Source organism: Bubalus bubalis, chromosome 16 (assembly GCF_019923935.1).
Source record: "Bubalus bubalis isolate 160015118507 breed Murrah chromosome 16, NDDB_SH_1, whole genome shotgun sequence".
NCBI classification, from domain to species: domain Eukaryota; kingdom Metazoa; phylum Chordata; class Mammalia; order Artiodactyla; family Bovidae; genus Bubalus; species Bubalus bubalis.
The window spans coordinates 63,218,573-63,232,615 of record NC_059172.1 but is presented as its reverse complement, the minus strand read 5'-3'; the positions used below and the strand labels follow the sequence as shown (position 1 = coordinate 63,232,615).

Here is a 14,043-nt window from a genome sequence, read left to right as displayed (position 1 = left end):
GAGGTGCAGTTTAGGAGCCAGGACACGTTTGGGACTTTGCTGGTAGACATGAGCCCTTTTGTGTATATGTATTTATGGTGATGTCTCTGAAGATATATGCAATAGAAATTGTAAACATATGTTACTGCCAAGGAACTTGCTAATGTGAGAAAACAGAAAAAGATTAGGAAATTATTTCAGAGTCATTTTGAATATTTCCATTGACAATTTTAACTGTTTATTCAGACTTATCTTTCTGCTTCTTTATAGTCATTAATGATTGCCCATAACAGATTTGTTAAATTTTACATAGGTGTGAATTTCACACTTCTTAGTTCTCCGTTTGTTTATTCAGACTTATCTTTCTGCTTCTTTATGGTCATTAATGATTGCCCATAATAGATGTGTTAAATTTTACATACGTGTGAATTTCACCCTTCTTAGTTCTCCGCAGGGAGAAGTCACAGTCAATATTTTTAGCAAATGACAGTTTTGTTTAAGGTTCAAAGCTTACTTAGGCTAACATGTTATTGTTTGTATTAATAGAAGTCATGAATGAGTTTGTTAGGGTTTCCTCCATTGGCTCATTCTTTTATACAACTAAAAACATATAGTGAGTTCCTTCTATGCTGTAACATCATATAAAAGTTTTGCATAATGATTAAGAATCTGGACTTTGGTTTCACTGCTTCGTAGTTGAATTGGGGCAAATTATCCTTCAGATCTCTCTTTCTGTATGTGTAAAGTGGTAACTGTGACCATCAGCTGAACTAATGTATGTAAATGTTTTAGTACAGGGCTTGGCACATAGTAAAAGCTCAGTTTTGCTATTATTAATACTGTTGTAGGTAGATTCTCAGGTAAGTTTTCGTTAGTGAGGAAAGTATCTGCCTTTATTGGTTTTTGAAAAATTGTATTTAATTCAAGTATTGTTGATTTATAATGTGCTAATTTCTACTGTACAGCAAGTGATTCAGTTATACATATATCTACATTCTTTTTCCTATTCTTTTCCATATGGTGCATCAGAGGCTACTGATTATAGTTCCCTGTACTATACAGTGGGAGCTTGTTGTTTATCCATTGCCTTCAATGTTGATGTAAGGCAGGACTGAGGAAGCTTGGTATAATTTCAAAAACGAGACAGCATGGCAGAGCTATGCAGAAAGCAGCTTGCTTGTACTCTTTGCCTCTCCTCCAGGCAGAGTGAATAACAGGCCTGCAGTGGTGGGAGTGGTTCCAGCTACTGGGACTGGCTTGCAGTTTTCCCTTGTTCGGACATCACGGGATGTAGTTCATTGTCCTAGTTATTCCTAGGTCGTTGAATTAGCCCATCTTTCCTCCTAGCTCTTGTGTTGATATCACAATGGGATGAGATGGAGAGGACAGAAGGAAGAGGAAATGTTAGTGTTGCTTAGAGCTAAAGCTTGACTCTTTACCTGGGTCACTTTCTAAGTCAGACCATGATAATAAGTATGATGAACATATCTCTTGAGTGAAAAAAGAAAAAAAAATTGAGATTATCTGGTCCAACAAGAATTTTGTGCTTTTTCCAAGTCTGAGAGACAGACTATATGTGAACATATTATAATTTGGGGAACATGCTAATAGTTGTGTGGGGACAGTAGAACAGAATATTTTGAAATTGTACTGCCTAAATAGAAATGAATTGATATTAAATGCTGTTTAAATTTTGGTTCCACCCTTGCATTTGCCACATTTTCAAGTTCTCATTAGCCACATGTGGTTAGCGGCCACTGGATTGGACGGCACAGACATGGAATATTGCCACCATCACAGAAAGATCTGTTGGACACTATTGCTGTGGGATATGTGGTTGGTGTTATTATAGGCTTCCAAGGAATAGTGTAATCTTGGACCACATGCTCTATAATAGATTGTGTGTCTATTTACCACAATTTTCTCTAATTCCTCCAGCAGACAGTGAATAGCATAGGACTGGGCCTCAGAGGACTTTTCAGGTTTTAGTTCCTGTATTGACTTGCTACCCGTTGGCTCAGCAGGTAAAGAATCCACCTGCAATGCAGGAGATGTGGTTTTGATCCTTGAGTCAGGAAGATTCCCTGGAGGAGGGTATGGCAACCCACTCCAGTATTCTTGTCGGGAAAATCCCATGGACAGAGGAACCTGGCAGGCTAAAGTCCATGGGGTCCCAAAGAGTTGGAAGCGACTGAGCACACATTGACTTGGTAAATGACCGTGAGCACCTGTGCTAGCCTTGGTTCCTTTATCTGTGAGATGAGAGAGTTGGGCCAGATGAGATCTTTTTTTGGAGCTTTAAAATTCAGCGATTTAAAAAATCTCTTCCCAGGAACACTGAGCTCACAGGTCCTACTTTGATAAATAGCTTGTCCTCGGAGAAACAGTGACCTCTTGGCATAGATGACTGTCACAGGACCTGCCTCTAGTGTCTCAGTATTTTTTGCGGCGTCCAGAGCACGATGGGCTGTCAGCCAATCAGTATCCTCCAGCCAGGGATCCACCAGCTGGGTGTTTTGGTTGCGCATCACTATGTATGTAGATGTGCTGCATACAATTTTATGCTCTTGGAAATTTCACACTTCTCTTTAAAAAGGGGGCTTGTTGCATTAATTTGCATCAGTGACTTAACCGAGGGTGTTACACCATAAACTGTGAAGGTGGCAAGGGGAGTTCTTGGCAACCAAATTCGCCAGCTCGAAGGATGGGTCTGCTGACTTGTGGGCTGCTCAGGTTCAGTCTGATGTGGTGTCATGGCTTTTCCCCCAGCCTTAGCCAGAATTGAACCCACAGCATTCGCCGGCAGCAGTCACTTAACACCTCCGTTGACTCCTACTTCCTGTTTGCTGTGGTCAGAAGGAGGTGTCTTTTCTCAGAAGCATCTTTGTGTTTAGCAGCTTTAGACTTTCAGGCAAGATAAGGCTAGTTCCGCTCCGAAAAGGATTTTCTTCTCTAGTGACCTGAGGAGGAGGCCATTATTCAATAAGAACCATTACTGACTTCTTGCTAAGGTACTAATGAGGGTTTGGGGAGGGAATCTGGCCTTTTGCAAAATCACCAGGATAGAGTTCTAGCTCCTCACACAGCCTCTGTCACTGCCCCGCTGTGTCCCCGGGGGCAAGGTCTGACCTTCTGTGAGCCCTAACAGTCTGGAAACCCTTCCCCTCATCTGGGATCACGAGGTGTAACATAATATGGGTGTTCTTTCAAGCTTCCAATTTTCCTATAGAGACAAGAGCAGTGCACTGAGAGTACAGATGACTCGTATTTTTAAAAATAAATAAGACGGTTGACTGGAGTAATGAGAAACAGAGGGAAGAGTTCTGTTTCACTTGAGGAAGCTTTTACCTAGCTCTTTCCAAAGCACCAGGAGATTTTGCAGTGATTTTCATTAAAACCCCATTTAATTAATTTTAAACCCATTTAAAATACAGGTTTTACATTGTATCCTTTATTTTAAAAAGAAAGGAAGAAGAAAGAAAGTTTTTTTTTTTTGGTAAAGCTTTGTTCACCCTTGGCTTACCCTTGATGCATCTGTTGTTATCCTGTGATTGATTTACCATTATTTTATTAAATGTATCTTAATACCGTCAATAACTAAAGCCTCTCTATCTTCTTTTTGTCTCTTCCTTCTGTTTCCCCTTCTTTAGGTCCCCTTCTGACCTCACTGTTCAGGCCCCAGGTGGAAAAAGGTTGCAGTTTTCGGCTAGTCTGAGGTGGGTGGAGGCGGAATCTTATAATTCACTCGCCTTCCTACCCACCTTGTGGTGGGGCATTTGAGGCCTCAAGTTACCAGAGCGCGCGCTGGCGCGCGTGCATGTGTGTATCTGTGTGTGGCACATTCACACGGTGGCATATGTGTGTGTGTGTGTGTGTGTGTGTGTGTGTGTAGCGCATGCACACGCCGGCATGCCCGCTTGTGTGTCAATGCGGGTGTGTTCGCGCGCACGCGCGTGTATACTTGCGGCGCGCACAGATTCCAGGACTCCCGGCTGCAGACCTGCCGTGTGCGTCTGTGTGACCACTAGCGAGCGCATGCACACGCCGCCATGCCCGCCGGTGTGTTAGTGCGTATTTATGTTTGTGTGCGCTCGTGCCTGTGTAGTCTCGGGGCGCGCACACACACACCGGCACGCCCAGCTGCAGGCCTGCTCTGTATGTGTGTGTGTCTGCGGCGTACGCACACACTCCCGGCCCGGTGTGTGAGCGTGCATGTGTGCGCGCCGCGGGGCTCTCCCTAACGCACACCAGGCTGGGGCCACCCCCGCCGGCGCCTCTCCGCCGGGTGCGCGCCCAGCAGTTTCTATAGGAACCGCGGCAGCGCCCGGGCCCCTCCTGCCGAGCCCCGCGCGAGCATGCCCAGTGGAGGCCGCTAGTTTGGCCCGGGTCTAGGTTTCCAGTAAGTGGCATGCGGGACTCCGCAGACATCCCAATGAGCTGAGCCCAGAGGCTTTGTGTGCACTGGGAGGAGGAGGCAGCGGCCGCCGGCCCGGAAACCCCGCCCGGGGGCCGGCAGGAACAATGCTAGCCTGCCTGACCCGGGGGAGCTTACTGGACGTCCTGCAGGAGGGCTTCAACGAGGTAACCGTCTGCTCCTCCCACTCTCTCGGCCCCCTCGCCCTGGCGCCGCCCGCCTCATCTCCGGGACGGGTCCTCCTGTGCCCCCATCTTCATCGGGACCCAAAGACAATCCCCCCACAGAGCCCTAAGGAGGCCAAGGTGGTGGGTACGGTCCTGTCGAGCCTGGTGAAATCAAAAGGGCCGACTTCTCCCTGCTATGCTGGGCCGTGACCTTCCACGAATGCTTGCCAGAGCCCAGAAGACAGGACCACAGATTTCAGAGGTCCTCTCCTTCCAGAAGAAGTGGTCTCCGTGCTCCCCGGGGTCCACCTTAAGGAAACCTCCAGGGAGGCCCGTGAATATAAGGAAAAGGTGCTCCTTCTGGTTCAGTGGGTGAGCTGAGGGAGGGGCGGGGTGGCAGTTGCCTTGGTAGAAAGTTTGAGAGGGCAGGGCGAGTGGGTGGTCCACAGGAAGTGCTCTCTTCATGTTCGCATCTCTTTCTAAACCTAGGACAGTGCATTTCTCCTCACCCTCGGGCATGATTGGCAGAGAGGACTGAGAGGAGAGATTTCCTGTGGGGGGAGTGGTGTTTGCTCCTTTCTGTGGAGAGTTGGAAACTGGGTCTCAGCCGGACTGGCAGTATGGGCTGGGGCTGGCAGGGGGAGTCTCTCTCTCTTTACTTGTTTTCTCTCAGAATTTTGTTAGGTTTCCTTTTTCTTCTCTTTCGTGACCCAGGACTTTCTGGTTCAGGACCGTTGCCCCTTGGGATTTGCTGCGAGCCTCTCCCCGTTGCTTCTGCACCCCACCCTTGGGTTGCCTTAGCTCAGCATCCAGGGAGACCCCTGCAAGCAGAGCTGGACCCTTAGTCCGGTCTTTCTTCCTTTCCGCCTCCCCTCCTTTTCTTTCTGCCTCTCCTTCTCGTCCCTTTATGCCACTCTTTAAGTTTCAGTTGTTGTTTTTTTTAAAACCAGTTTTTTTTTTGTTAAACAGTTAACGTATGAATAATACATTTGCTTCTTAAATATGAACATTACAAGCAAGACTGAGAGCCTGGTCCACCGCTGCCATCCTGGCTTTCCCCAGAAGTAACCATTGTCATGAATTTGTGCATAGCATTTTCTTTCTACATCTGCACTACAGGCTCTTGCCTTAATTCCTGTTTTTCATTAAGAAGCTCTGCAGCCTGACCTGTCTGAGAACCTTCCCCCTGTCCTGGCCCCTGTGCCTTGTTCCTGATGCAGAGTGTTTTGAAAACTGCACAGATGCTGTCCCTACCTAACCAACCAACCGAGTCAGAGTTTTCCTTTGGCTGGGGGGTGTCGCAGCCTTCACGGAAGGGCAGAGCTTGTGTCCCGCCTGCACAGCAGAGGTCCTCATCTTTGCATCAGATGCTCTGAACACACGGAAGGGGGTTATTAACCATGAAGTACAGTCTGAGCTGAAACACAGACAAGCCAGGAAGCCAGCTCTTTGAGTGCTTCCAGGATTCCTGGCTCCTCTTTTTTTCACTCTGCCTCTGAGCCTGCCTTGGTCTTGATCACAGAAGCTCTTTAGGCCCTCTTCTGACCTTCCATTTTTGTAAGTCAGCCCCCAGGGATCAGGTTCCACTGTCTTATTGGGGGAGGAAACCAGCACAGAGTGAGTCCTAGTCTTTGCCGTCTGCTCATTTCACCTCCAAACCTTTCAGCTGAAGAGCCAGGTACACCAAGAGGCTGGACTGTCTTTTTTTTTTTTTTTTCTTTTTCATGCTTTGGTGTTTCCATAAATGTCCCATGGCATTCAATTCTTGGAAAATATAAGGGCACAGCAGAGTGGGAGAGTTTTCTTTTTGTGGTGATAATAAGAGTCTTCATGCGAACAACAGACCACTTTATAATTAATTCATCTTGAGAAGAATACAGTAATAACCTCTTTTCCCTCTGACACGGATTTTTCTACTCATCTTGTAGGCTTCCCTCCACCCCCGCCACAGGCTAATGTATAGTCCATTCCCTTCCCTTAGTAGATTTGAACTCTGATAGCCAATAGGTACTTTAGTTTTCTCTGAGAAATTGACATTATGTAAATAATACTAATAGTAATACATTTAATCTCATTGATCCCTTATAGTTTAAATAATTCTTTGATATACGTAATACATTAAATAATGCTTTTCACATATGGTAGCACACGTAGTGCTACTGAATAATGATACAGTTGGTCATTTCAGAGTTGATGGGCCCTGTTTGACCTTTTCCAGCCTCTTGGGTTGCTTAATAAATCCAGTAATGTTCAGTCCCTTCTGTTAGAGTCATATGATCAGGGTGTAAAGAGGGACTTAAAAGCTGTTGTCAAAATACATTTCAATTTCTCTGAGAAAGTCTTCGCCCTGGAGCTAAGAATACCACGTATGTATCCAGTCGTCTCCTGGGAATGAGCCAAGCATATCTGAAGCTGTTCTTTATCACCCAGATGCTTTATAGGTCTATGTGGTTAGGGCTGTGACCTCATTCTCTATGGCAGAGAAAACTGCCACAGGAAATGAAGCTGTGGCCCTAATTGGTTAATTATAAGGGAACCCTGCAGCAGCAAAACCCTGCCCTCTGAATCAAGGCTTCCCTTTCTACAGGGTTGGCCTCTGGTCTCAGTCTGATTGCCATCCTGCCTGAATATGCACAACAGAATTTTCTTCTACCACCTTCCGTGAAGAAAGCCCTTGCCTCCACACACCTAACAAATTCTGCACAGGATCGATCCCTGTCACAGCTGTCCGTACAGTGCCTTAGACTGACATGGCGGATCTGCATTGTGAATTATCCACAAGCTTTGGCTCCTGCCTCACTCTGCGGCTCACCCTGGCTGTCATTCCCTGTCTCCTGTGTCTCCTGGCCAGGCTTTCTGTGGGTCACAATTTCCCCATTCTGCCTCTGCCTCAAAGCTATTTATTTGTTTTCTCTGCCTCTTGGTATTGATGTTGTCATATGAATGTTGTCTTTGATTCATGTGCCAACATGAATTTCTGACAGTGTTTTTTCTAGGGGCTGAACTTTCTTTTTTAAAAAAAAAAAAAAAGACTTTGGTGTTTGTGTTGAAAGGTTTTGACAGACCTGAGACTATAGTATGTTTTGGCAGTAGGCATTCATTCATTTAGCTGCTTTGTTCATTATTGGGTTCATTATTGAGAGGATGGATAAAATAATTGACAAAACACCTCGTCTCTGCTTCCAAGAAATTTATAGGGAGAGATTTATAGGTGTGCTAAAAGAACCACGTGGGATGTTTAATGTGGTAAGCATCATAAAAGAGGTGGTGCTTGTGGGAGATCATAGAGATATCTTTTATTTAATGATATCATCAAAAGCACCAAATACTTACCAACTGACCTGATCACTGAGGCCAGACTTTTTCCTTTTCCTGCTCGTTTAGTAAACATGCACACAGGCACTCATTCCACAGACATCCAATGAATTACTGTGTTTGCCAGGCACCGTGCCAGGCTCTGGAAATGGATGGCAAATAACACAGAATCCATGACTAAGCGGAGCTCACAGGCCAGGGAACATAGAGCAAGTGTCCAGAGTGGAACCTTGGGAAAATTGTGACGATACAGAGATCTTGCTTGTCAGGCAGAGCCAGCCTGTGCCTGGCTGCAGCATCATGGCCTGAGAGACTAGAAGTTGTGGGAATGATTTATTACAATGTTGGTCGACAGGAAGTCAGTTGTCTGAGCCCTAACCTTTTCAACAGACAACTTGGAAGACTTTTCCTACACGTTTCCCACACGTTTCCCTCCAACTGGAAAAATAGAAATTTACATCCCACATGGAGAGTCATCTGCCCAGCAGACCCTGAGACATACAGGAAGAGCCTTTATGCGGTGCAGTGCCTTCATGGGGACACAGAAGCAGTGAGGAAGGGAATCGGCAGGGGGAGCAACTGCGGGGCTGTCTCTCCTGAGCACCCTGTGCCTTCTTCCATGGAGCGGGATTTGCAGTGTGGGCCAGCCAGAGGCGCTCAGTCATTTCCACAATGAATTCCTCTGTGCTTTGCTGTAGAAATTAAAGGCCTGTTAAGTCTTCAGGGTAACCAAGCCCCATGCCCCCTAACCTTCTTTCTTCTATCCTGACTGATTTCTGCTCTCCTCGCCCAGGCTCCTTGGCTGTGTTCCCACAGGAGTCAGTGCCAGCTAAACAGATGCTCCCTGGCGGCAGGCTATCAGGCAGTTTTATGTTCCTCCCTGTGAGTGATGGCCTGGCCAGGCGTGTGGAGCCAGCGACAGGGCGCTGTTTGCCAGGTGCCACCCCCCCAGGCGGTTCCGAGAGGCGGGGGAGCCCTGGATGGTTGTCAGCCGCCATGACTGGCCTCGCTGCCTAGGCTGTGAGAACTAAAGGTTCCAACTCACACGCTCTCCTGAGTGTATTTTCTTGTTATCTATTAAAGGTTCCAACTCACACGCTTTCCTGAGTGTATTTCCTTATTTGTTATCTCCATACCAGGCCCCATGTGAGTGGTCATGGACATAACCTTTGGTGATCAGATATGGTAAGGGGGTAGGGAACCAATCCCAAAGGCCCTAATGGTGGGCTCCAGGCCCTGTTTCCAGGGTAAGGAACACTCGTAGATCATACAGTGATCATTCATCCATTCACATGCATTTATTGAGCACTTACTTGGGAATGTGTACTCGTGAAGGAACAAAGTATTTGTGGAACCCATAACAAATGGAAATTTTATTTTTTAATTTTTGTTAAAAAAAGTATTTATTTGTTCTGTTGTGGCACATTGGATATTTTAGTTGTGGCATGCACAGTCTTTTAGTTGCGGCATGTGGGATCTCGTTCTCTGATTGGGGATTGAACCTAGGCGCCCTGCATTGGGAGTATGGAGTCTTAGCCACTGGACCACCAGGAAAGACCCCTGGAAATTTTAAAATAAGACTGTATGTGTGCGTGCTAAGTCACTTCAGTTGTGTGCCCCTTTTTCGACCCTATGGACTGTAGCCCGCCAGGCTCCTCTGTCCATGGGATTCTCCAGGCAAGAATGTTGGAGTGGGTTGCCATGCCCTCCTCCAGGGGATCTTCCGGACCCAGGGATGGAACCCTCATCTCCTGCATTGCAGGTGGATTCTTTACCACTGAGCCACCAGGGAGGCTTAAAATAAGGTTAGCAGATGATCGCTTTCAGAAAGTTTTCAGCTCTTTGCTTTCTGATACATTATTCTTTGATCACTGGGCTGACCAAAGCTCTGAACAAGAGCTCTGCCCGTACAGGGAAGAAGATGGTTAGTGATATTTTTACTTACGAACTTTATTTTTACCTAATTACCCACCAGGCTCAATGAACAGCTTTTCCTGGTTCAGTAAAGGCCTGAAAGAGTTAATAGGAAAGAAATATAATATTGCATTATTTTACTGGCAGAATTTAGGCCAGTAATAACTCAAGATTTCCAAACTCCTGCTTTCCTCTCAGTTTTGCAGCAGCCTTTCCACCCCCATCTCATTCTGCTGCAGCTGGAGGATCTCAGAGTTCTGAACAGGTATCTGGTTTCATGGCAGAGCTGATTTCCTTCCTGAGCCATTCAGGTCTCCTCCTGAGCTCCGTCTCCAGTGCATCACAAGAGTCCTCTGCTTTTCGTGTTTGCCTTTCTTGCTTGCCAGCAGGGAGCCAGGGAGCCAAAACCTTGGATGTTTCTACACTGCGAACACTAGGTCTCACAGACTTCCCAGTGAAGCCCAGGCGGTGCTTTTGCAAGTCTAACTGCCTAACCCCCCGTAGGAATTCTCTTTGACCTAGAGGCTCAGAGGAGATAGAGAGCAGAGGCTGAATGTACACAGTTGTTTGGAAGCAAGTGCAGCTCCCAAAGGAAAACAGAAGGAAAGTTACATTTGGTGACAAGAAAGCTTTCAAGGTCAAGCCTTCTTGTGCAAAGGAAGAATGTGGACAGGATTGTCTATCCTGGAAGAGTTTTAACACATTGTTACTTGGAGTGACCAGGAGGAAACTAACGGAGATACCTCCAGCCATTCCTTGGTGTGACCACTGCTTTCAAAACTTTTAGAGCAGTCCAATGTCATCAAGGTAAAATCCTGCTCACACCTCTTTGTGTCTGGCTATGTCTACTTTTCCTCCTTCTGAGGCCTGACTCAGGTTGTCATAAAAACTCCCAGTCTTTGTAGACTTCTGGATTATACAGACATCCTTCTAGCTCCCTCAGAACAAGTTAGAGGTGTTAATTCTGGACTGAGATTAGATCTTTGCTGTCACTGACTTTGTTTGATTGTGTTGGTTTCTTTATTAGTTTGGTTGTTAAGTGTCAAGAACCCATCTTGAACTGGCAGAGACAGAAAGTGGAATTTACTGACTCGTGGAGTCCAAGGGAAGGCTGAAAAACTAAACCATAGAAAGGGCAAGAATGGGGCAGGTTCTCAGAAACAGTGAAAATCAAGAACTCAAACACTGGCAGGATCTCTCCCTCTGCTCTCTGTCTCTTTATCTCTGCTTCTTTCTGTGGGTAGCCCTGTTCCTTCTCACTCCAAATGACTTTCCTTTCTCAGGTGGGCACCATGGCTTATGGGAACATCTAACTTTTATATCTTACAACTTTGTCAGAGAGAAGACTGATTCTATTCCTAAATGCCAAATCAAAAAATTCCAGGAATTAACTGGATTCAACCAATCAACTCATCCAGACAATCACCTGTGGCCAGTGAATGGGGTTGCATGAGACCAGCTGGTCCTGGGGCCTACCCCTGTGTTTGCAGAGGGGGGATGTTTCTAGAGAAGGTATCATTGTGAGCTGGGCAGATACCCCCAAGAACTGTGAGCTACAATACCCAGGGGCCTGATTTGAACCTGACTGTGGTCCTTCTGTGTTTCTCCAGCTGTTGTTGGAAACAGATCAAGACCTTGGGGCATGCTCAAGATGTATTTCTTAATAACCAAGATATTTTCATATTTTGGAACCTGTTGCATCTTGTCTTCACTGAATAATAGACATAAAATGACCATGCCAGAAGGAAACAAAATCCAGTGTTTCCCCCACCCCCTACCTGCTGAAAGAATCCCTAAGGAGTTACTTCCGATAGCTGGGGGTCTGAGTAGGGGTGGGTGAAGGTAGAGGAAAAGGAAAGTGAATGAACTGGCCTATGGATTCCTTCTCCCCTGCCCAAGCCCTAATAGAGAAGCCCTGCTTTTCCTTATTTTGCATATCTGATTTTCAAAGAAGTTATACTTTGGAAAAATGTGATGAAGCAAAAAGGAGAAAACTCAAACTCAAACTCCTAGTCTACCTCCCAAAGGGCAACAGCCTCTTACAGAAAGCACCTGCTATTTCTTCTGCCGCAGGGACAGCGCTAGTCAGTTGTAAAGCAAGCAGCAGGAATAGTCAGGGCCTGGGCTTGCACCACAGGCCTCTTTTAAGACAGATATCGTTGTGGGGGAAGGAAAGTGGGCAGCGTCGTTGGTCCTCACAAGTTGCTACTTTGTCCTTCAAATCAGCTTGTTCCAGAGCCAGCACTAGGTGCTCATAGCAAGAGTGAAGTCTTGCCTGGCCCCTGGGTGAGAAGTACAGGTGCGTGCGTGCGTGTGTGCGAAGGTGCTCAGCGGCTAAGTTGTGTCCAGCTGTTTGTGACCCAGGCATCTTCAAGTTAAAGAAGAGACAAACCGAGGCTTAGTTTAGTGGTTGGCTCCCAACTTAGATTTAAAGGGAGGGGTGGAGGCCTGAAGTCAATGTGACCCTTAACCTGTGGACAAGCACCGCTCCACTCCGTTGTGAATCTCTGATTTCTATGTTAGATGCCACTTAATAGATCAACAAGGAGTCATAGTAATGACCTGACAAGGGTTTTTCTTCAGCTGAAATTTTTTTAATCAATAATTTCACTGAAGGCATGCTTACCAATTTTTAAAATCATATGAATTTGGGCAGAATAGTAGATAGCCTCAACATCTTACCATCTACAGTTCTCCTGGATTGACTTCAGGGTCCACGATGAAGATGGTCCAGCCTCCTGGTCCCTTGACATTCCCCACTGCCATGATTGTCCCCCATCCAGCGCCACCTCACTTAGGCCGTATACTGAAGCCACATGCTGGAAACTCATTCCACAGAATTGTCCTAAACCTGAAGTCTCAAACTCTGAAACTCCAGTCCGCTCAAAGCCCCAATTTCCACATTCTTACATTCCCATTCAACTTATTTTCGGTCACATCAACTTCTCTTCTCCTTACTCCTTTCCACTTTCTCAGTGTCTAACTTTCCTTTGGTTTCTTCTCCCTGGTGCAGATTCCATGATCAGTCCATTCACGCACACTCTCACCACCACCGTCCTCACTGCCTTTGCCCTGGTTGAGCTGCCTCTCCTCTGGCTATTTCTGGTCCTGTGCTGTGCTATGCTTAGTCGCTCAGTCGTGTCTAGCTCTTTGTGACCCCACGGACTGTAGGCTTCTCTGTCCATGGGGATTCTCCAGGCAAGAAAACTGGAGTGGGTTGCATGCCCTCCTCCAGAGGATCTTCCCAATCCAGGGATCGAACCCAGCTCTCCCACATTGCAGGTGGATTCTTTACCATCCGAACCACCAGGGAACTGCAAGAATACTGGAGTGAGTAGCCTATCCCTTCTCCAGGGGATCTTCCTGAACCAGGAATTGAACCGGAGTCTCCTGAATTGCAGGCGGATTTTTACCTGCTGAGCTACCAGGGAAGCCCCATTTCTGGTCCTGCATTAGCCTATTTCTGGCTGCTTCTACTCAGGGTCTAGGCCTGCTAAGCACTTCCAGAGGAAATCACATAACCTAGTGGATTGACTCAATTACAGAATTATGATTTCCAGCACCAGCTGAGTCCTTGGTGTGGCCAGCAAACCTTTAGCTCTTTCCAGCTTTGCACAGGGTCCCTTTCCTGAAGCCGCCTTCGCTCTCCCTGTCTCTTTCACTCTCAACAGACAGACCTGCCCACTTCATCATGGGTAGAGGGGCAGTGGGATCTGAGCTCCTTCAACAGCCCTCTTCTTCACCTCTTTGCTTCCCCACAGAGGTCCCTACTCCTGCCTCTCGTCATCAGAGCAGGAAGAGGCCTCTTCCCCTCCTCTGAAACCTCGCCGCATCATTCCTGCTGTCCCTCTGTATCTGTTTCTCCTTCACCAATCCCCCATCTCAGCCTGCAAGTGTCCTCTCATCCTGAAATCCCCTCATTCCTTCCCACCATCCTCTCCAGTGAATACCCTCTCTCCCCCGCTTGCTGTCTCTGTTTTCCTGCTCCCTAATGTTTTTCTCCCTGCCATCTGACTTTTCACCCCACACCGCCCCGGCTCTGATGTCAGTTCTCAGAAAGGTCACCAAAGCCTCTTAAATGTTAAATGAAGTGGGCTTTCCAGTCCTCAGTCTGACTTTCTACCGCATTTGACCTTCTTGTCAATGTCCTGACATTCTCTGGTCTTGGATTCCCATATGACACTTTCTCCTGATTCTTCTCCTCTCCCTCTGACTGCGTGTTTGAAAATAATTTTTTTTTTTTGCTGAATCTCA

At 46.6% G+C, this 14,043-nt stretch overlaps 1 protein-coding gene across 8 annotated transcripts in view; it reads left to right on the top strand.

The window, feature by feature from the left end:
- The window catches only part of DIXDC1 (DIX domain containing 1), a 79,332-nt gene that overhangs the window by 4,769 nt on the left and 60,520 nt on the right, over positions 1 to 14,043 (top strand). For 2 of the 8 annotated variants that reach the window (XM_044929754.2, XM_044929752.2), the window contains exon 2: positions 3,630 to 3,695. The exons of 1 other annotated variant lie outside the window; for it this stretch is intronic. Coding sequence is in view for 4 of the 7 variants with exons in the window: in XM_044929751.2 (XP_044785686.1) it covers positions 4,501 to 4,560 (60 nt within the window). In the remaining 3 variants the exon portion in view is untranslated. Of the gene's footprint in view, positions 1 to 2,412; positions 2,991 to 3,629; positions 3,696 to 4,298; positions 4,561 to 14,043 lie in introns of those variants that run through there. 5 more of the 8 variants (XM_044929753.2, XM_044929751.2, XM_044929755.2 and 2 more) reach the window with 5 other exon arrangements.